This window comes from Felis catus, chromosome E1 (assembly GCF_018350175.1).
Source record: "Felis catus isolate Fca126 chromosome E1, F.catus_Fca126_mat1.0, whole genome shotgun sequence".
NCBI lineage: Eukaryota > Metazoa > Chordata > Mammalia > Carnivora > Felidae > Felis > Felis catus.
Genome location: NC_058381.1, coordinates 26,475,068 through 26,499,545, shown reverse-complemented (window position 1 = coordinate 26,499,545; position 24,478 = coordinate 26,475,068). Strand labels below are relative to the sequence as shown.

The window sequence follows — 24,478 nt, the reverse complement described above, 5'->3', positions numbered from 1 at the left end:
GACAGCTCAGAGCCTAGAGTCTGCTTTGGATTCTGTGTCTCCCTCTCTCTCTCTGTGCCCTTCCCCCGCTCATGTTGTGTCTCTCTGTCTCTCTCAAAAATAAATAAACATTAAAAAATCATTTTAAACTGATAAGAACAGATACTATACTTGATCTTAGGTAGATCCTGAGAAACTTAACAAAAGACCATAGGGGAGGGGAAGGAAAAAGAAAAAAGTTAGGGAGGGAACCAAACCAAAGACTCTTAAACTGAGAATAAACTGAGGGTTGATGCGGGGCGGGGGGGTGGGGGGGGGAGGAGGGGAGTGGGTGATGGGCATTGAGGAGGGCACCTGTTGGGTTGAGCACTGGGTGTTGTATGGAAACCAATTTGACAATAAATTTCATATTTTAAAAAAATAATTTTAAAGAGATAACTTAAAATTTATCCACTTTGTCAGAAGTCATTTTTCTGTTTTTGAAACCCCAAAATAGCAATCATAGAAGTAGCAGCAGCAGCAGCGGAAGTAATGTTAGTAGTAATAGAAATGGTAACAGCAGCAGTAGCAGTTAACGATTGTGGAGTTCTTACAGTGTGCAAGGCATTCAAAGCTATCTAAATCAGTTCATGAATTTAACCCACTAACAACACTATGGCATATTACTGTTTTTCTCATTTTATAGATGGGAAAAGTAAAACACAGGTTATTAATTCACTTGCCGTAGTCACATTGTAGTCACATTTTCTTTCAGCAAACCAAGGTAAGTTCAGTTGGACACACAAAACGTTCATTTCTTTTTTCTTTTTCCTTTCCAGTTATTAGAAAAGTTAAAAGAACGTTGGCTCTCTACTGGTTTATGGCATAATCTAGAGTTGGTGAAAACAGTCATCGTAGAACCACCGGCAGGAGAAAAAATTGATTTTGATGAATTACTACAGATGTACTATGATGCAATCAAATACAAAGGAGAGAAAGGTAATTGGAAATTATTTGATGGCCAATCAAAAAGTATTTTTTATCATAAAGAAGTTGATGCTGTCAGAATTGTTACCTTTTAAATGAATTTCACTTAAGAGAAAAGTTATATTTTATAATCTGGGTGAAAAGAAAATAAACTGAAGAAACTCTTTTATTTGGAATTGTTCTCCTATGGATATTTTCTTTGGAGATGCCAGTTGAACTTGAAAAACAGCATATATTCAGGTTAGGAAGACATTTAGTATAGTCTTCCCTACACTACCTAAAATGTTTTGTGAAAGAGGATGGATGGAGTATGCATAAATATCTACCTTGGTGGCCAAATGAGTCCTGCATTTTGATATAAATAATGTACTTTATGCTTACATTCTATTACATAAGGTAAATTTGAGTTTTCAAAGCATAGCTGAAGTCTTAATTTCAAGTTTAGAGAATGTCCATAAAAAGTTTGACAGAAAGAGCTGATAGTAATAACTTATGAATAGTGCACCATCTTAAAGATACTGTAACATAATTGTCAATATTGTCAGTATGATGAGATGATACAGAGTATTCTGTATGTATGTTTTAAATGCTTTCCAATATAATAGTGATTCAATATAATATATAGTACAAACTAGAGTTGTTTAAATCAATCTGAGGCCTTTACATTTTGGTGGTAAAAGTAATGATCGCAGTTACACTCTTGAAGATAAAACAGTTGGTGCCTAAAATTTCTCAGTTCATCTGCAAGTTAATTCTACTCTGATGTGGTTTTTCTGTGGAAGTTATCTGGGAGATACAGTTTGTAAATTGGTTTGGTACCATATTACACAGAAATGCAATTTTGTGGCCCTTTTAAAACTTTATTTCATCATAGTTTTTTATTTTGATGTTTTAAAATTTGCTATGATGATTACTTAATTAGATCTTTTCAAAATGACAAGAATAAGCAGTTTTGAGGAATTTTAGATGTACTTTTTAAAATATTTATTTTTTTTTTGCTTAAGATGGAGCCCTCTTGGTAGCAGTTTGTCGTGGTAAAGTGAGTGAGGGTCTGGATTTCTCAGATGACAATGCCCGTGCTGTCATAACAATAGGGATTCCTTTTCCGAATGTGAAAGATCTACAGGTAAGCCATCAAAGCCTTAAGTTTTATTTACCACAGAGGTTGTTGATCTTTTTCTTTTTGTTTTTGTTTTTGTTTTTTTGTAGTTTTTACTTAAATTCGTATTAGTTAACATACAGTGTAATATTAGTTTTAGATGCAGAAGTTGTTTATCTTTACATAAAGTTGATTATATGTTTTTCTTATATCCTGAGATATTTAAATGCTTTGGTGACTCAGAATGAGTGAGAAAGGTTTGGTAGATATGGATTTATTTTATTTTTGACTTATATTGTCTTGTGCTCAATAAGAGTGATTTTCAAAGTGTGATCTTGGATCAGGAGTATCCGAATCACCTGGGAACTTGATAGAAATATACAGCTCAATCAGAAACTGTATAGGTGAAGCCTAGCAATTTGTGTTTTATCAAGCTCTTAGCCACAGACTTACAAAGGCTCTCCAGGGAATTCTAGGGGACTTTCTCTGTCTCCCTTCTCTCAGTGGTATGCCCAGCCCTGCTGATTTCAGTGATTTTAGCTGCTCCAAAATCTGATCTCTTGGACCCCAGCTCAGTAGGACCACCATACTCTGCCTGTATGTCAGTGCTCTGTGCTTTTGTCAGGAAATTATACCCAGGAAGAGAGCTAAGAATCATGGAGTTCACCTAATGGTTTCCCTTATCTCAGAGATTATAGTCTTATGCTACCTCATATCTACTCCCTGAAAGCAGTTGCTTTATCTCTTTTGTCCAGTTTTACTTTTACTTACAGTGGGAGGAGGGATCCCAAACTGGTTATTCTGTCAAAGCCAGAAACAGGAGTTTTGCTTCATTATCACTGATTGCTAACCATTATATTTGAAAAATTATTTGCAGCAATAACTTGAAGCCTAAGGTGATGTTATTTTCCATCACGAAGGATTTTCTCTTACTCCCTGCTGGAATTTGGAGGTTCTAGCCACCTGAGACCCAGACTTCAGGTTTTCTGGCCTTTGAGCTGAGCATAATTTATATCCCTCTTCCTAGGGTACAGTCTGTTAGGGTCTCATACCAAAGCAAGAATTCTTTCCCTTACAGTTACATTTATTAATACTTCAGCAGACACTGTGAATTATATAATATTAACAGTAATAAACAGTATTTCTCTGGTTAGCTCCTACTCTTCCCTAACCTCTGGATTTCTTGAAAGTTTCTAAAAGTCCTTAGGAGGTTACCTAATCCTTTCAGCCTTCACTAACTTTGGTGGCTTTCACTACCTTTCTTCAAGTACCGTGACTCTTACTGAGAGTGCTGACAATCATGCCCAAAGCTCCTATCCTAAAATGGTTAATGCTGCCTCTGACTACTGATGAAATAGTTGACATCCAGTCAAGAAAACCGTTGTGTTCACTATCAACAGCTTTCATTGCCACATTCCATTGAAGCTGAATGCTGCTGATGGTACTGCTATTGGCAGTGTTACTGTCTCTCTTTGATGTCTTATCATTTTACCTTGGCCCTATATCATTGCACTAATGCCGCTTTGTTAAATTGGAGAGAATCCCTTTCCCCTCTTTGTACCACACGTTCTCCTAATGTCTTATATATATTTTTTCCCCAAAACTAGCTCTTTAAATTTTTGCTTATTATCTCCTCTCTTTCTTGGACCTATGTATGAGTACTTGAGGACCATAAAAGAAGATAACTTTTTGGCTGATACTAGGTTGTACAAAATATGCTCACAAAAATAGCAAATCCTGAAGGGATTAATTCACATCAAACTCAATCGTGTTACATCTGAGAAGAGAAAGGAATGATGGTGTGGGTAGCTATCAAAAGGGACTTTAACTTTTCCTATATTTGTTTTAGTAGAAAACAAGTTTTAAGAAAATATGGCAAGAATAAAGATGTTTATTATGTCATTCTTTGAAAAAAATTTACATTTAAAGAAAATGTTACTTGTGAACAAAATTACATTTACCTTATATTTTCTCTACTCTCATTCCCAACAACTATGATTATGGGCATTGTTTTGCACTGGTATTGAGTTCTTACTGCTCTCTTTCCTCAGCATTATTTTTTCTCAGGCAGTGTCTCACTCTGTCATACAAAAAAGATAGCTGGTAACCTGCTCTGACATTCCTTAGTAATGGTCTTGCTTGTTACAGTTCTGCTTATCTGAATTACAACGACTGACTGTAGTTATACAGAACAGCAAAACAACAAGCTTCACTGCAATCTGGGTGTGGACGAGGAGGGTGGTTCTAAAGAAGTTTCCCCAGTAGTTCCTGAAAGGGGCAAGTGGAGTAGACCTAAGAGTAGTCCTAACTGCAGGGACAGGGGACAGATAGAGAGGAAAATTCTTTATTGGCAATACCAGATGTAAGGGAAGTGTATTTCTTACTGCCTTATGTCTAGATCAGTTCTTCTTATGTAGCAAACAAGTCTAAAATTTAATGGCTTAAAACAACCATCTGTTATGAGTCACACATCAATTGGTGGGGGTGGTAGCTGGGTGGTAAATGATCTGAGTGAACTTGGCTGGGCTGCTCTGCTGATTTCAGCTGGGCTTAGTCACCTGCTATGGTTTCACCAATGTAGGTTTGGCCCAACTGGGTCAGCTCTGCTCTACATGTATCTCATCCTTTGTATCCCAGCAGACTAGCCAGAACATTTTACCATGTTTTATACCTTGTCAGAGATAGAAGAAGGCAGGTTTGATTGTGCAAATACTTTTCAAATACCTACTTATATCACATCTGCTAACCTATTGCCCAAAGCATGTCATGTGCTTAACTAAGCCCAAAGTCTAGAGCAAGGGGTGGGGTGTGGTTATTTTCTATCACATATGGCAAAGGGCTTAGAATCAAGACTCCAAAAAGGAGTTTTGGCTTTTTTTTGTTTTAATAACTACAGAATATTTATAAGGCATCCATTCAAAAGACTGATGTTTATAAGCTTTAGGAGTATAGGTATACAATGTTTATAGTAATTAGGAAGTTCTTTTATCATTTGGAAGTGAGCAGAATATAGCCATCGATACCTAAATTTTCTGAATACTTGAAATAAATCAGAACACCATTATGGGTGATTTCTTTTTTTCGGAACTTGGAATTAATATTTACTATATATATGATTGACAGGTTAATTGCCATAAATTACAAGAAGTACTACAAATCAATATCAAATAACTAAATGGAATAAGAAAAATACAAAAGTCATAAAACATAATCCACAGAAAAAAGTGCAAATAACCAGAAACATACGAAAAAAAGATGTTCTTCTTGACCCAAGAGAGAAATGCAAATTCAAACAATGAGATATTTGTCTTGGAAAAGATTGAAATGAGTGATGATGCCAGTGATGGAAATAGACTATTTTAGAAGGTGGAAGTGTAAGTTAACACACTCCATTGGGAGCAGTTGGAAATATCTATTTAAAGAAACGTCAATTTCAGAATTAAGCTATTGATAAATTTTGGAATCAGATACACCATGTTTAAGAATTTTTCCTGAAGAAATAGTTGTACAAATGTAGGAAGATATATGTTTATAGGTATTAATTGCACTTTTGTTTTCATATAAAAAAATTGGCAACCACCTAATTGCCTATCAACCGAAATCTAGCTAAAAATCTAGCAGTTGTCTATTGACTATCACACATTTGCGGAAATAGTAAGTTATATCTATACATACTGACAAGGAATGATAACTGATAAGTGATTTTTAATGGTCAAAATGTGTATAATCTGAACACATTTTTTTGTAAAATGCATGGTATAAATCTTGAATATGTATTTTAAAAAATCCAAAAGAGTACACATCAAAGCGAAACCTATGATTCTCTCTTGGGAGTGAAACTATGGAAAAGTAATCTTCAACTTCATATATTCTATATTGCTTACTTATTTTGCAGTGGGCATGTAACACCCTTGTTACCCAAAAAAATACATAAATTTATATAATTTTAGATACATAAGTTTGTATTTTAAAATATATAATACATAATTTTTGAAGACAGAAATTAATGCTGTTAATGCTGTTGAATAACTGTTATTGATATATTTACCAGACACCTCACTGACACCTGCTACAGTAACTCAAAATTGTTCAAAAGTTCATTTCAAGTTATAAGCAAGGTGGTGTATTAGTAGAGCATTGGTAGAGAGTAGTATAAAACTTTAAATGAAGGGATGAAGCAATAAAAATAGAATATTGAAGAATGGTAATTATTTGGGAAATTTTAATGGCTAGAGAATATGACATTCCAGGTTCTTTGTAACATCAGTGCTCAGTACACCACGTTTTGCTCTGTAGTTGCAATTATGCTTACTGATGATTCTCGAAATGTATAAAAAATCAGCACAAATCATCTTCGGTAGTTCTCTCTGATCTCTACTACCAGGGATCCATATTTCTTGTATCAAATAGAAAGAAGCGTGTTTTTTTTTTTTTTAATTTCATTTTTTAATTTTTAAAATTTAATTCCAAATTAGTTAGCATATAGTGCAACAATGATTTCAGGAGTAGATTCCTTAGTGCCCCTTACCCATTTAGCCCATCCCCCCTCCCATAACCCTCAGTTTGTTCTCCATATTTATGAGTCTCTTCTGTTTTGTCCCCCTCCCTTTTTTTATATTCTTTTTGTTTCCCTTTCCTTATGTTCATCTGTTTTGTCTCTTAAAGTCTTCATATGTGTGAAGTCATATGATTTTTGTCTTTCTCTGACTAATTTCACTTAGCATAATACCCTCCAGTTCCATCCACATAGTTGCAAATGGCAAGATTTCATTCTTTTGGATTGCCGAGTAGTACTCCATTGTGTGTGTATGTATATATATATATATATATATATATATATATATATATATATATATACATATATATGTGTATATATATATATATATATATATATATATATATACACATACATACACACACACCATATCTTCTTTATCCATTCATCCATCGATGGACATTTGGGCTCTTTCCATACTTTGGCTATTGTTGATAGTACTGCTATAAACATGGGGTGCATGTGTCCCTTCGAATCAGCACACCTGTATCCCATGGATAAATGCCTAGTAGTACAATTGCTGGGTCGTAGGTTAGTTCTATTTTTAGTTTTTTGAGGAACCTCCATACTGTTTTCCAGAGTGGCTGCACCAGCTTGCATTCCCAATGGGTGATTTCTTAAAATTCGTAAGTGATCCAACAAGTTATTGAAGATATTTATTTCGGATAAAAAAGGAAAAAAATAGGGGCGCCTGGGTGGCGCAGTCGGTTAAGCGTCCGACTTCAGCCAGGTCACGATCTCGCGGTCCGTGAGTTCGAGCCCCGCGTCAGGCTCTGGGCTGATGGCTCAGAGCCTGGAGCCTGTTTCCGATTCTGTGTCTCCCTCTCTCTCTGCCCCTCCCCCGTTCATGCTCTGTCTCTCTCTGTCCCAAAAATAAATAAATGTTGAAAAAAAAAAAAAGGAAAAAATATATAAATTAAATTTATAAATTATAAATTTATAATTATAAATTAAATATATTTAATAATTAAATATATTATATATTAATTAAGTATATTATATATTGTATATTATATATTAAATAAAAATAATTTATAAACATAAAATATAAAAGAATAAAAATATAAACATATACATACACAAATATACATATGTACAAATATAAACAAAATATAAAAGAAATACAAAATTTTGATAATTAAGTCACTTCATTTTTTTGTTTTTGCCTGTGCTTTTGGTGGCATATTTAGGAAACTTGACAAATCTAGGCCATGCAGATCTGTCCCAGTTTTCTTCAAAGAGTTTCATAGTTTGAACTCTGAAATTTAGATACGTGATCCCATTTGAGTAAAATTTTTTTAATGTTTATTTATTTTGGGAGAGAGAGTATGGGCAGGGGAGGGGCAGAGAGAGAGAGAGAGAGAGAGAGAGAGAGAGAGAGAGGGAAGGGGGGGGGAATCCCAAGCAGCCTTCGCACTGTCAGCGCAGAGGCCTACGCTGGGCTGGATCCCACAAACCAAACCATAAGATCATGACCTTAGCCGAAACCAAGAGTTGGACAATTAACTGCCTAAGCCACCTAGGTGCCCTGCGTAAATTTTTGTATATGACATAAGATAAGAGTTCAGCTTCCTTATATCTGAAATGAGTCACTTATAGACACCATATAGTTTTTTTAATTCATCCAGCCAAATTCTGCCTTTCTGTTGGAGAGTTTAATCTATTCACAAAGTAATTACTGATAAGGAAGTACTTAGTTCTACTATTTAGCTATTTGTTTTCTGTGCTTTTTGTTTCTCAGTTGCTTCGGTATTACCCCTTTTTGTATTTAGTTGTTTTTTTTTTTGTTGTGTACTATTTTGGTCCCCTTCTTTTCTTTTGTGTACATTGTTTAGTTATTAGTATTACCTTGGGGATTACAAGTAACATCTTAACCTCTGTCCTTCCTGTTTTATATCATTACTGTCATAGATTGCATTTTTATACATCATATGCTCATTAACATAATTTATAATTATTGTTTTACACATTTGCCTTTTAAATCATGTAGAAAAAAAAGAATTACAAACTAAAAGTATAATAATACTGGCTTGTATGTTTAACTACACAGTTCTCTTTACCAGTGCCCTTTATTACTTCCTTTACTATAGTAGGAAGTATTAAACTAAACTGAAGTACTTCCTACTATATTGCCTTCATTATATTATATTTTAGTGTTTATAAATGCACTTTGTAATCTGTTATATGGTGTACTTCAAGGATTAGGATAATTTCTTAAACATCTTTGTCTCTATAATTGGAATGTAGTGAGTGTTCAATAAATGTTGATTTAATTAACACTTAATATAAACTCATTTAATATATTTAAGTCTTGAATACATATATTTTCATATTTAAGCATTCATATTTAAACATGTTTCATATTTAAACATATTTAAATATATTTATTATATTTAAGTATTAAGTATATTCAATATATTGATTGAAATAAATTAGAATAGAACTAAAAGTTAAATATGTATTAATATTCAGGCGTACCTCTTTTTTAAATTTTTTTCTTTTAGTTTAAATTTTTGTTTGTTAACATTCAGTGCAATATTGGTTTCAGGAGTAGAATTCAGTGATTCACACATACAACACCCAGTGCTCATCACAAGTGCCCTCCTTAGTACCCGTCACCCACCTAGCCCATCTCCCGCCCACCTCCCTCTGTCAACCCATAGTTTGTTCTCTAGCATTAAGAGTCTCTTGTGGTTTTTCTCTCTTCTCCCCACCGCTTCTCATATATTTATCTGTTTTGTTTCTTAAATTCCACATAGGAGTAAAATCACATGGTATTTGTCTTTCTCTGATTAGCTTATTTTGCTTACCATAATACATTCTAGCTTCATCCATGATATTGCAGATGGCAAGATTTCATTCTTTTTGCTGGCTGAGTAATATTCCATCATATACACATATATGCCACATCTTCTTTATCCATTCATCATGTGTTTTGATTACTCTACTAACTGGCTGTTCCTCCATCTCTCCCCCTCTTCTTGGGCTTGTTTCTTGAGACACCACAATATTGAAATTGGTACAGTTAATAACCTTTCAGTGACCTCTAAGTGTTCAAGTGTCACATGTCTCACTTTAAATCAAAAGCTAGAAATGATTAAGCTTGGTGAGGTAGGCATGTCGAAGGCTGAGATACGCTGAAAGCTAGGCCTCTTGTGTCAAACAGTTAGCCAAGTTGTGAATGCAAAGCAAAAGTTCGTGAAGGAAATTTAAAATGCTACTCCAGTGAACACAAAAATGATAAGCAAAACAGCCTTGTTGCTGATGGAGAAAGTTTTTTTGGTCTGGATAGAAGATCAAACCAGCCACAACATTCTCTTAAGCCAACGCCTAATCCAGAGTAAGGCCTTAATTATCTTTAATTCTATGAAGGATGAGAGAGGTGAGGAAGAAAAGTTTGAAGCTAGCAGAGGTTGGTTCATGAAGACATCTTCATAATATCAGAGTGCATGGTGAAGCAGCAAGTGCTCATGTAGAAGCAGCAAATTATCCAGAAAATCTAGCAAAGATAATTAATCAAGGTGGCTACACTGAACAACAGGTTTTCAGTGTAGATGAAACAACCTTATACTGGAAAAAGAGGCCACCTTGTATTGGAACATCTAGAAAAGAGAAGTCAATTCCTGGCTTCAAAGCTTCAAAGGATGGGCTGACTTTTCTTAGTGGCTAATGCAACTGGTGACTTGAAGCTGAAGCCAGTGCTCATTTCCCATTCCAAAAATCTTGGGGCCCATAAGAATTATCTTCAGTCTACTCTGCTTGTGCTCTATAAATGGAGCAACAAAGCTTGGATGACAACACATCTATTTACAACATGGTTTACTGAATATTTTAAGCCCACTCCTGAGACCTACTAATCAGAAAAAAAGAAAAAAAAAAGATTACTTTCAAAATATGACTGCTCATTGACAATGCACCTGGACACCCAAGAGCTCTGATGGAGAAATGCAATGAGATTAATGTTGTTTTCATGCCTGCTAATACCACATTCATTCTGCACTCATGGATCAAGGAGTAATTTTGACTTTCAAGTCTTACTATTTAAGAAATACATTTTTATAAGGCAATAACTGCCATTGATAGGGATTTCCTCTAATGGATCTGGGCAAGTCAACTGAAAACCTTCTGGAAAGGATTCATTATTATAGATGCCAATAAGAACATTCATGATTCATGGGAAGAGGTCAAAATATCAGCATTAACAGGAGTTTGGAAGGAATTGATTCCAGCCCTCAGAGATGACTTTGAGGGACTCAAGACTTCAGTGGAGGGGTGCCTAGGTGACTCAGTCGGTTGGACACCCAACTTCAGCTCAGGTCATGATCTCGCAGTTCATGAGTTCAAGCCCCACATCAGACTCTATGCTGACAGCTCAGAGTCTGGAGCCTGCTTCAGATTCTGTGTCCCCACCTCTCTTCTGTCTCTTCCCCCTCCCCTCCCCCCCCCACACTCTCTCTCTCTCCCTCTCTATGTCAAAAATAAACATTAATTTTTTTTAAAAAAAATTATAAAAAAGACTTCACTGGAAATGTGGTAGAAAATCTAAGCGAACTAGCGTTAGAAGTAGAACCTGAGGATGTGACTGAATTCCTGCAATCTCATGATAAGAATTTAATGGAAAAGGAATTGCTTCTTATGGATGAGCGATGTAATCTCCTAGTGAAGATGCTGTGAAGATTGTTGAAGTGACAGCAAAAGGTTTAGAATATTACATTAACTTGGTAAAGAAGTGGCAGGGTTTGAGAGAATGGATTCCCAATTTTGAAAGAAATTTCACTGTGGGTAAAATGCTATTAAACAGCACCATGTGCTATAGAGAGAGTTCATGAAAGCAAGAGTCAATCAATATGACAGACTTCATTGTTGTCATATTTTAAGAAATTGCCATAGCCACCCCAGCCTTAGGCAACCACTACCCTGGTCAGTCAGCAGCCGTCAACACTGAGGGAGGAACCCCACCAGCAGAAAGATTTTGACTCACTGAGACGATGATTAGCACTTTTAGCAATTAAGGCATTTATGTTGTTTTTTTTTTTTTTAAGACCTAATGCTATTGCACCCTTAATAGACTACAGTATAGTGTAAACATAACTTTTATATGTACTGAGAAATGAAAATTCACTTGACTCATTTTATTTTCATATTTGCTTTATCACAGTGGTCTGGAATCAAACCCATAATATCTCTGAGGTGTCTATTTCTATTTGATATAAGTTATTAAAATAGTATTTAGTTTTGTTGTTTGTTTTACTTGACACTGTTATTTAAAAACAACAATCCTAAGGCGCATGGGTGGCTCAGTCAATGGAACATCCAACTCTTGGTTTTGGCTCAGTTCATCTCATGGTTCATGGGTTCAAGCCCCACTTTGGGCTGTGCACTGATAGCATGGAGCCTGCTTGGGATTCTCTCTCTTTTTCTGTCTCTGCCTCTTTCCTGTACGTGTGCACGTGCACACGCTCTCTCTCTCTCTCTCTCAAAAATCTTAAAAAAATTTTTTTTAATCTTTATTTATTTTTGAGAGAGAGACAGAGTGTGAGCAGAGGAGGAGGAGAGAGAGAGGGAGACAGAATCTGAAGCAGGCTCCAGGCCCTGAGCTGTCAGCACAGAGCCTGATGCGAGACTTGAATTCACGAACCGTGAGATCATGACCTGAGCTGAAGTCGGATACTCAACTGAGCCACCCAGGCACCCCTCTAAATAAGTAAACTTTAAAAAAATCCTCCAGTTCTATATACTTTAATTAAAACATGGTAATGATAGTAATCATTATTAGATGATAATAGGACATTAGTGAACATTAATATGACTTAAATGAGGCAATATGGTGTGTTGTTACAGTCATTAAAGGAGTTACAGAAGAAAATGCTCAATCCCAGTACCATTTTATACTAATACATAGTAGAACATAATAAATGAAGGGGGTGTCTTATATTGGTTATACTGATTGTCACTCTATATATTATTTTTCTGTTGCTGCATTAGTATGATCACATAGCTTAAAACAATACACATTTCTTAAATGTCACAGTTTCTGTAGGGCAGGCATGTAGGTATGGCTTAACCAGCTTCTCTCTTCAGGCTTCCACAGGCTGCAGCCAAAATGTTGGCTGGGTTGTGTTCTTATCTGGACCTTGGGGTCTTCTTCCAAGCTCATCCAGGATGTTGGCAGAATTCAGTTCCTTACAGTTGTAGGACTGATCCAACCAGGGGTAACTCTCATCTCAGGCTATGCAGAGTTCCTTCCCCTGTGGCCTTCTCACAAGCCCTCTCACCACATGGCAGTTAACTTCTTCACAAGGTCAACAAGATAGATAAGAAGCAAGTCACGGGTTCTGCTCATACTTAAGGTGAGAAGATTATATAAGACACAACTCTCTGAATCACCTTATGGTATGTTTGCCATATTCTTGTTTTTGGTAAAATGAGATGATGAACTAAATGATTTCCATAAATGGCTCTTCCAAAACTAAAATAGTGCTTCAAATTACTTACTAGACTGTAACTTAGGACTTTATTAATAGGACTTTTATATTAATACTCAGTCTATCACACAGAAATAAGTGGAAGCTGTTTATATTGAAAACCTTAAATATTACAGCTTCTGGAAATGAAACAATCTATTTCTACATTATTTTCTTCATTGTTTCATTTGAATTCATATTTTAGAAGATTAAGATCAGTGAGTTAGAAAAGTGATTTGAGTGGGAAAAAGAGCAATGACATTAATTTTATGATACTAAAATTTTTTTCTTAAATTTGAGACACAGATTATGGAAATAAAAATGAAAATACAGTTTAAAATACTAACTTAAGACTCTTACAGTCTCAGTTGCAGAGTTTGGCTTTTAGAGAAGCAGGAAAATGTATGTTAGAGCCAAAAATATGACTTCTTTGGCTGTGACCAGGATTTCCTCTTCCCACCTTGGGGACTAGAAAGTAGAGGTAGGAAAATTTCATTTTGGAGCCAAGTGTGACTTGTTTAGTTCAAGTCATAATTTATTGCACATACCTCAGGGACCTGAAAATAAAGAAACCCACTATGAAATGTTGATAATGGGCCACTCTGAAGGGCAAGCATTAAGCTAACTTTCCCAGTGAGGGTTTTTTTCACTTCCACCTTTCCCAGATGCTTCTGATCATTCTATAAGGACATACTTAATCGTGTAATAGTTAAAAAGAAAACTTTCTGTGCACTAAACCATAGTATTTGAGGGGCAGGAAAGTGAACCAAGGCCTTTATATGATTAGATGTCGGTGGAAAAGTATAACTGAAAGAAAAGTTTTTTTAATGCAGTTCAGTCACAGTATAACAAGGCTGCCATTTAATGGATATCTAAAGCAAATCCTTTGGCCAATTAGTATGATCTAAAAGCTACAAAAACCTTCAACTTTCTAATTCAGACATCTACATCTCAAATTGATGGCATATTCATAATTTGTGAGACATTATAAGGTACAATATTTAGATTTTAAAATTAAATTTTATTTATATTCCTTAACATAGTTTGGTAGTACATAGAAATTTTTTTTTCGTGGATATTGTGCCTTTAACTCCCCTGTGGAAAATTCATAAAACCACAGAATATGACAAAAAAAATTTTATACTTTAAAAATGTTCAAATGGTATTTTAGATTTTTATAATTGGTTTCATAAAATTTGATGGTAACATTCAATTTCAGAAGTGCTCTTATAGCAATTGAAATAACTTAAGATGATAAATTTTATATGCTTATTATTTTTCTTTATTAATATAGTATGTTGAGTTATTAAATTGATTTTATTTGGAAACTATTTACAATTCAGAGGATGATCTGATTAGTTATCTTAGTTTTGACATACAGTAACTATTTTTTTTTTTTAGCAAACTTCTCTTAGCTCTGAAGGTACTGAACTATATGAATATATTATTTTAATCAATTTTTAAAAGTTATACTCATAATTGAAAAATATAGGCATGTTAAATTAGTTATTGACTTTATAACAAACATGTATAAATTTATGGACTTCCATGCATCCTTGGCATTTTGTAAACCTCAGAAAAGGGCTTGTTAGCCTTTGCATGCCCCCAGAAGATAACACCATTGGGGTGCCTGGGTGGCTAAGTCAGTTAAGTCCAACTTCAGCTCAGGTTGCGATCTCATGGTTTGTGAGTTCCAGCCCTGCATTGGGCTCTCTGCTGTCAGCACAGAGCCCGCTTTGCATCCTTTGCCCCTATGTCTCTGCCCCTCCCCTGCTCACACTCTCTCTCTCTCTCTCAAAAATAAACATTTTTGAAAAGATACCAGCTTTAATAAAACAGTGCACATTAAACCACATTCAACCAGTGTTTTCAAGTGTCAAAGTACTTTTTTCTAATTAAAAAAAATTTTTTTAATGTTTATTTTTTGTGAGAGAGAGAGAGAGAGAGAGAGAGAGAGAGAGAGCAAGCATGAGTCGGACTGAGCCACCTCAAGTATCAAAGTATTATTAGATGATAGCAATATATAAATTCTTAAATCTGACATTTCTTTTTAAGGAGATTGTTGTTGATTCTTCATTATTCCTTGTTCCTTTGGCAGCAGTGTGTATATTCATCAGTAGATGAATGAAGGCAGGAATGTAAAGGACTATAGTATATCAAGACAAACAATTTCGGAAACAGAAACTATTCTTAATTTTAAGTAGGTTTATCTATTCCTTTTGTATCACTTCCATAATTGTGCTGATGATCTTGAGTATTGTAGCATTCATGTATTCATTCATGTAATAAGTTTCTACTAAGAGCCTGATTTGTACTAGATACAGTAGGTATAAAAATGAATGTGATGCTGGGGTACCTGGGTGGCTTAGTCGGTAAGTGTCCGACTTCGGCTCAGGTCATGATCTCACGGTTCATGAGTTCGAGCCCTGCATCGGGCTCTGTGCTGACAGCTCAGAGCCTGGAGCTGCTTCAGGTTCTGTGTCTCCCTCTCTCTCTGCTCCTACCCCACTCACACTCTGTCTCTCTCTCAAAAATAAATAAACCTTAAAAAAATTTTTTAAATGAACATGATGCTATCTCTATACTACTAAAATCTTTAGTGAAGGACATGAATGTATTAAGGCGTTTGGTGGGATTGAATCTGAGTGTTCAAATGCTTAGAGAAAGTAAAATTAAGGAATACCTTTCTTTCACCTCTCATCCAGATATCCATTTACTTAGATTTGCCTAAAATAGATGGAGACAGAGATGAGATTTGAATCTTGTCTACAATGATATTGAAGCATACAAACATTTGATAAAGTGGAATGGCTTCACCAAAGGTCAGATTACAATAAGACTATTAATATCGTTAAGACTATTCAGAATACCAAAACAACCATTTTTTTAAATATCTGCCAAGAGTACCAAGTACTCTAATAGACTGGTGGCACAGTGAACCACTATACAGATTATAGCCCTCTGGCTCATGTAACTTACAGTCTAGCAAGGAATAGTGACATTAAAGTAATGAAGTTAATTACAGTTGTGATAAAGGCTGTAAGAAAAAGTCACAAGAACTATGAGAATGTATAACAGGATCCTGACCTAGTGTTTGTGGGTAAAGAAAGACTTCCTGAGGAAGTGATATTTAGGCTGACACTTAAATACTGTCCTAGAAGGCTAAGACTTATATAGATGAACAGAATGGGTAAGAGTATTCTCAGCAGAAAGAATGGCCTATGCTAAGGCTCTAAAGGTGTGAAAGAGGATAAGCAGTTTCCAGGAATTGAAAGAGGCTGAGGTGGAGAGTGGGGGAGAATGGCATGTGAATAGAGACTGGGAGAGATATTAAGGAGCCAAATCATTTAGGACTCTGTATGCCATTTTAAGGATTTGAGACTATTCTAAGCCAAGGGAAATTCTAAGCTGTCCTGTGGGAAACCAGATCTGGGAATAGAGCCTGAGGTCAGAGTGTAGTGGATTTTTAGTTATAGTGTAGCATCTGATACAGAAACCCACCTGGATCTAGCCCCAATAATAACATGTGGTTACCCAGGGGAAATGGCTATGTATATAAACTTAAAGGGCTGTAATACTAAACTCCCAACATTTAGGAGTCCAACAATTTGCTGTCGGAATTTTTGGAAACACTTAGACCAAAGCACAGATATGGAAGAAAAACCATGTCACCTCTGAAGGTCTAGAATGAGTTTATCCTCAATTACTTAAACATTTTTTTCCTCCTTAGAACGCTTTTTTTTTTCAAGATAGTTTGGCCAAAAGTATTATTAAAGTAGGTTTTAAGTGCACTTTGAAATAACAAAATTAGAATCTAGTTTAAATCTAATTATTCCATGTGGGTTGACAACTTGTAATTTGCCATGGACAGTGAAAACTGAGATAACCAAACCCTTGTTCCCATCCTTTTTTAAAAACAAACAAGCATAAAAACACAAAAATAAATGGCCAAGGTATTTTTAATTTTTAAATTAAAAAATTCCCATATTTCTTAAAGGAATGTTTTGGGATCAGGGGAAGAAACATTTAAAATCACAAAATTTCAAGCAGTTTTCATTAGCCTTTTTCCTTCTTTTTCTCCCAATAATCATGTCATTCTAATTCGGTGGGGGGTGGGGGGGGGCAGATAAAAAGCCATGCCTGAATATAGCTACAAAGTAAAGCTTTGGATATTTAACAAATAAAAACTTTTGGTTTATGAAAATTTTTGAAATTATATTTTCTTATGTGCATCTTGTTGGCAAGAACAAGAACTTTATTGACTTTTGTATTTTACTTTTGTTCTCATAGTAGGTTGAAGGCTTTAAAAGTGATATTATCACCCTGGGAACTTATGAGGTTGATTGACACATTACTTCCAGTGGCCTAGAGCATAATCAGCACCACTGACCTCAAGGGAAGTGGTGGAATTGACTTTTAACTTCTCTGAGAGTTTTCTTTTTCTTTAGAGTAGAATTTTTTTGTTGCAGTGGATTTTGACCTATTTATATTTACTTAATCAAATCCCCTTGTTGTGAGCAATGTTCTGTGCATTATAGGATGTTTGGCAGCGTCTCTGGCCTTTACCTATAGATGCCAGTAGCAGACCCTTCTCTCCTCACTAGTTGTGACAACCAAAAATGTCTGTAGACATTGCCAAAATCTTTTGGTAGACAAAATCAATGTCAGTTGAGCACCAATGCTTTATATAATAAGGCATAGGAGCAGCTGGGTAATTAAGTCAAGTGAGCATCTGACTCGACTTTGGCTCAGGTCACGATCCCTGGGTCATGGGATTGAGCCCTGCATAGGGTGCTGAGCACAGTAAATGCTCAAGATTTTCTCTCTCTCTCTCTTCCCCTCTGCCCCTCTACCCTGCTCATGCTGTCTCTCTCTAAAAATATTTGTGTGTGATATATATAAATATATATATAGAGAGAGAGAGAGAGACATATGGGTGTGTGTCATGAATTAAAATGAGCAATCTGTTTATCTTTTAATTATTTTTTATCAAGTTGAAAAAAGTTTAATAAAGCTTTTACTAAGAGCCTAATTTATACAAAATACAGTTGTTTCTTATATTAACAATATCTTGGCTTCTGCCCCATTCCCAGCCCTTGCTTCTGAGAGGCAGCAAATTTTGCTTCTTTTAGCTATTTTTGTCTGGTATTTACTCCATATTTTATCTTTATTTAATCAGTTTTAGACCTAAGTATTTATTTGCTATATTGAGATAAGGATTTTAGCTTACTGTATACCTTTTCCTTCTTTTTCCTCCTAACATAGTTACATCACATTTTAAAAATTAAATCCATAATCAATATTCACATCATGACTATGAAAATATTGATCATTGTAGTCAAATAATTTCCTTCCTTTCTTGAACTTTTTATCTTCCTATTAATAATGCCCTCTGTCCTTTTTTCCTTTTCAAAAGATCTTTGTTTTGGGTGTTTTGGGTTTTTTTTTTTTTTTAAGTTTATTTATTTATTTTGAGAGAGACAGAGAGAGCATGAGCAGGGGAGGGGCAGAGAGGGAAAAAGAGAATCCAAAGAAGGCTCAGTTCTGTCAGCGCAGAGACCCATGTGGGGCTCAATCTTAACCAACTGAGCCACCTAGGTGCCCCTAAAAGATCTTTAAATTAGGGGCGCCTGGGTGGCGTAGTCGGTTAAGCGTCCGACTTCAGCCAGGTCACGATCTCACGGTCTGTGAGTTCGAGCCCCGCGTCGGGCTCTGGGCTGGTGGCTCAGAGCCTGGAGCCTGTTTCCGTTTCCGTTTCTGTGTCTCCCTCTCTCTCTGCCCCTCGCCCGTTCATGCTTTGTCTCTCTCTGTCCCAAAAATAAATAAACGCTGAAAAAAAAATTTAAAAAAAAAAAAAAAAGATCTTTAAATTAATTTTGGGTCACCCTTCAATGAATATATGCAACACGTCTCAATACAGTTTTCCTATCAGATCTGTGAGATAATAGGTCAGTCCTTTTTTTCCCTCTGAAGACATTGCTCCTGGAGCCTCCTGATCTCCTACTTCAATGAAGCAAGACCAAGTTGTTCTTTAGCCCACTTAACTGCCAGATTCCTGAGATTTCCTTTTGCTGTCATCCTGGGAATTTGATTTGCCTATCTTCTGTGTTGGATCCTAAGTTTCCTGAGTCTCAAATCTTCCTAAATGTTTTCCTCTTCATAGTACAGTCCTCTGGCGGTTTATCTATACTTTCATTTCCTGAGATTTTTTGGACTCCTGCTGGCCTAACTGGCTTATTTCCCATCAGTAGCTCTGTGGGTACTTTGGTTTGAACTTTCACCTCTCTGCTCAGTCATACACCTTTTGTCCATCTGCTTTTCACATTCATGTATCAGGTTTTGAGTTTGCAGATGTCTCTTAGTTTAATTGAAGATGAAGATTGTTTCTCTTATTTGTCTTTTAAGTTTGGAGAAGTTTTTATGTCTTTCTTTTTTCCTTTCTGAAACTAGAAGTCTTCATTACTTTGTAAGATTAAGTATGGGATTTTAAAATGTTGTGATCCCAGGGGCGCCTGGGTGGCTCAGTCAGTTAAAAGTCCAACTCTTGATTTCGGCTCAGGTCATGATCTCATGGTTTCGTGGGTTCTAGCCCCACATCAGGCTCCATGCTGATGGTGTGGAGCCTGCTTAGGATTCTCTCTCTCCCTCCCCCTCTCTCTCTGCCCCTCCCTCACTCCCGCTGTCTCTGTCTCTCTCAAAAATAAATAAACTTAAAAACTTAAATAAATAAATAAATAAATAAATAAATAAATAAATAAATAAATAAATAAATAAAATCTATGATCCCGTATACTTTATTCCCACACTTCTACAAGCACATTTGAGAAGCTCTAAATCAAATATTCCTAACAATCATATTGTAAAGGTAGAAAGTAATAATTGTTCTAAAAAATCAAGTATATACTTCTATTTGAAAGATAAATTTGGATGTAATAAAAATCTAGGTGGAGAAAGTATCGTAATTCATTTGTTAGGCTGTGGAGGTAATAAGTTTCAAGGTTTTAAGTGTATTGCAGTATTTTTCAGTACTTCTATAATCTTTGTTACATGCACACTTTCTTGTGACCATGTTTGTTTTTAAATGTCACAGTGTTTAATCATGTGAAATCTGAGTCTGAGCCTCCTCTTACTGTGATTACCTTCTACTTTCTATGCCTGCCATTGCCATAAAACTTTTATCCAGCACCCCCTCTCCCACCCCACTCCACCCCAGGGCCAAAGTGCTTAGTGTTGCATTTTCTAGCATCTACAAGCTTCTTCTATGAGAGATCTTGCCATCCAGAGATACATAGGAGTAGGTGCAGGTTTCTGTCACTTGCTGAATGCAGCACTACTCATTCCTCTTAACAAAGCCTTTTTTTTATTAAAAAAAAATTTTTTAATGTTTGTTTATTTTTGAGACGGAGAGAGAGAGCATGAGCAGGGGAAGGGCAGAGAGGGAGACACAGAATCAGAAGCAGGGTCCAGGCTCTGAACTGTCAGCACAGAGCCCAATGTAGGGCTTGAACTCACGAACTGCGAGATCATGACCTAAGCTGAAGTTGGACGCTGAACCGACTGAGCCACCCAGGTGCCCCATCAAAGCCTCTTAATATTAGCTTATTCCTTTAAGAGCCTGGAGTTCCATTTACAGCCTCACATTGCTTTCTTACGTATGATATTACTTCATTTTATTGGTTGTTATTGCTAGACAAGTTTATTCATAGTGAGGGAAGCTCTAGATCGTAAGATATGTGAATGAGATAATATTCAGACTAATAAAGTAGCAGTCATGCATTCATTCCACAGATTATATCACTAATGTATTTTATATGTATATAGTTCAAATACAGCTCATGGGTTGCAAAGTGATAAAGAATATTATGAAACATATTAAAAAGTACTAGTGTTATAATTTGTCAGAAAATTTAAGATCAATTGCAGAAATTATTTAGCAAAAATTGTGTTTCAAAACTGAATGCTGTTCTCTATGTCCTGCCAAAGTACATACTTTCATTGATATTTGATGAAAAAGTAGCTACGTCATAAACTGAAGAAATTTATTTTATGTTACCTAAGATAATGTGCCTATACACTGAATAGAACAGTTTAAATGCCTTCATAGGGAGTTGATCCAGGTGTTAAAGCCCTAATTTGAGGTGAACAGCCTAAGAGATGGCCCACATTGTCTCTATTAGACCTGTGACTTCTTTCATATACGTGCAACAATATAGTATAACAGAATGTAAAGCCCACCCAAACCATTGGATTTTAGAAATAATGGGGTATGTAATGACTCCAATCCACTTACCTCCAATATGTGATGATGCTTTACTGTTTTGTGTGTCATTTATTTCTTCAACTCTGTGTGGCAGGAATTATTTTCTTATGTTTTCTTGTTTTCTTCTACTTACAAAGGAGGAAACTAAGAAAGAAAGCTAAATTGAGGGGGTACTGTGCCTCGCCCAAGGTCATACAACTAATTAGTGTCAAAGCCTTGAATCCAAGCTGTGTATTTTTTCCATTATACCTCCTTCCCTCAGAACCTACTATAGCATGTATATATATGACCTTTTCTAGAGATGATAACTTAAGCATTTTTAGATTTATATAGATGATATTTTAGTATGGGTAGCCTAACTAAATTGCCACAAAACTTAGTATTTAAAAGAATTTTTTTTGACTTTGCCCTTTATAGAATGAGTGTATTCAACTTAAGGTTTCTTACATGTTTTAAAATATTAACTGTCTTTTTTTTTTCTTTTAATAGAAAAATATTAATTTCTGCTCTTTTTCTGGGTTCATTATCTTATCTTGAAAAATTATTTTTGTAATAAAAAAACTCAAAGATCTAATGCACCATACTGACAGAATGTTTTTGCATTATTCAGAATTACTTAGATGTTGCTGAGTTACCAATAAGCTATTCTGGATGGTAGCTAAATTATTATAACTAGTTGAGGTAAAATATGTTGAATATGTCGAGAATAAGAGATGCCTAGTTTGAGGAGAATGTTTTTTTCTTATATTTGAAATTTCTAGGCCATTTTTTTTAACAATGATAATTTATAACACAGAGTTCAATATAGATTTTTTCTGTACAAAGTGTGTTACCCAAAGCAGCCTTAAAGCATCTGTGAAATAAGTTATGTTACTGATACTGTGTCTGTTACTATGTCTTGATTCTTATTTCTTAGTAGATTATTGTGGTCAATTCCTATTGTAACAAGGAAAGTAAGTAACAATTGAAAACCATCTCTAATGTGTATGTGGTTTTTTGTGTGTATTTTTTTTTTTTAACTCTAAAAGGGAGCCTGGCTTCTTAAGTCTTGGCAGAAATCCATTTTTTCCCCTTTTAAGAAAATATATATACTATATTTGGTTAACTTGGTGTTTCAGAAATCTTGAAAATATGCCAGATGAAATAAAACCAGCTATATTCCTTTTATCTAGCTAAATTATTTTACATACAAGATCTTATGCTGAGTTTAGAACTCTAACCATTGGAATTTATATTGTGATACCCTGATAAAAAGTGTTTATACTGTGATGATATAAAGCAGTAAATGTCTCTAATGCGCAGTCTCTGTCTCCAGATTTGGTTTGCTATAAATGTTTATGTTTTAGGTCCTTTACCTTGGCGAAAGATAAAACTATGCATCTTGAGTGTTTGCTGGACAAATGTGTTTATTTTTTTGAAGCAAAGTTTTAAAATATTTTTAATAATAAGTTTAGCTGATTGTTGTCAGTCTTATTTTGAGGCTTGAACTTCTGTTTTAAAGCTTACATATGAGAAAAAAATACATTCTGCCTATAGTGATTGCTTTTAGAAAAGCATTTAATACTGAAATCATAATATATATTCATATGAATTGGGATAAATTCCCCGGTCTTTTGTATGAGGCAGTAAACTGAGGAGATGCATTTATAATTCCAGTTCATATTTATCACACCACTTATTTCTTCAGAAGCTATGTGTAAAATGATACTCTCATCATGCAGAGCTACTTATGGCCACACTGTTGGGTTTGACTAAGTTGAAAAAATAATCTAGTGTTCAAAAGTGTGACTTAAATTTCTTGTTGACATATACAGTATAATCCTTTTGGTTATTTTATACATTCTGTACCCATTCAGTAGTGTAGTACGTATACTGTCTCCAATAAAACTGAGTCATTAAAGGACTTGAGAAACTTACTGTTTGATCTCAAGTATATTATAGTGTAATAGTAAAATCAGAATCCAGAACCATTTAACTTCTGCTTGACAATAGTTATCTGGGTATTTTTACATAATTCTCTAAGTGTCACCTCAGTCTTGATTATCTGTGTCTGCTATTCAGGATCTCCTCTTTGCTTACATCAGGTTAGCTTTTGATGCACAGATATTTTTAGTTGCCCAGAAACTACTATATTAAGGGTTGTTTTTTTTTTTTTTTTCATTTTCTGTGAACTTAAACTCATTATGGGAAAAAAAAAATCAGTGCAGCATCTGAACCAATGGGTTGCAGACTCAAGCCACTAAAGGAGTTAAACAGGTTATTTAAATGAGTGAGCTAGTTGAAGGTTGGCAAATAGTTCAAATTATTTTAAGCTACGGTAAGAGCCACATGAAACGTAAGTTTGGGCCCTCAGTTTGCAACCTTTGATAAAATAGTTTGATTTCTCTCTGCTGTTTACACACCCCTCCAGAATTACACATATACTAATTTATTGGGGGTGGGGACCAAGTGGTTTAAACTCTTCTAGAGTGTACAATTAAATATAGCTTTCTATTTTGGGAAAGCCTTGTAAAATGTATTTGAAAAGTAATGTTAACTGGTCTACAAGATCATCTTTCCAAACCACACTTCAGCTTAGTTTATAGTGTTTACTTTCTGTCAAAACTTAGAAAAAACATTCACAGTTAACTTCCATAATATAAAATGTCTGTCTCGTTAGGCATTAAAGAAGGATTGGTCAACAGGTATAATGTTATTAGACTGTATTGCTAATGTGAATGTGGACATGACCTCCCAAATAGATCAAAGACTAATCTCTTTGACAGTTACAAGATGGCAGAGCTTGCCATGGGCCTTTTGCTGCTGCACATTGAAACTATTTGTTTGGAAATCATGCCTGAGGGATGAGAATGCATTTATAAGGATGAGCAGGTAAAAGTAAAAGGTTGTCTTTTGACATTTCAACTAATCCCTTCCAGCCTTTGGTTTACTTAACATTTAGGCTATTTGCTGGCAGGAGAAACTGACTTTTTCACATATGCTTTATGTCATTTTAAATTGGGCATTGATTTTCATGCCTGATAATCCCTAAGTGTACAGTGAAATAGATTCTGATGTCATTATAATGCGGTATACGATCTTCCTACCTTTTCTAAACCCTTAACCTTGCTTTCCCTAATGAAATGTGTTTCCCCAAGACAATTTTTTCTTTTTAT

At 35.2% G+C, this 24,478-nt stretch overlaps 1 protein-coding gene and 1 long non-coding RNA gene across 2 annotated transcripts in view; one reads left to right on the top strand and one right to left on the bottom strand.

Annotated features, from left to right (window-relative positions):
* The window catches only part of BRIP1 (BRCA1 interacting helicase 1), a 207,437-nt gene that overhangs the window by 135,955 nt on the left and 47,004 nt on the right, over positions 1–24,478 (top strand). The window contains 2 exon segments of the mRNA XM_019817574.3: positions 798–957; positions 1,950–2,071. Coding sequence (XP_019673133.3) covers positions 798–957; positions 1,950–2,071 — 282 coding nt within the window.
* Positions 357–24,478, bottom strand: LOC123381859. Its single transcript, XR_006589351.1, has 3 exons — positions 21,354–24,478; positions 15,747–15,790; positions 357–848 (listed from the first exon to the last, which is right to left on the bottom strand). It is a non-coding gene; the product is annotated as an uncharacterized LOC123381859 (long non-coding RNA).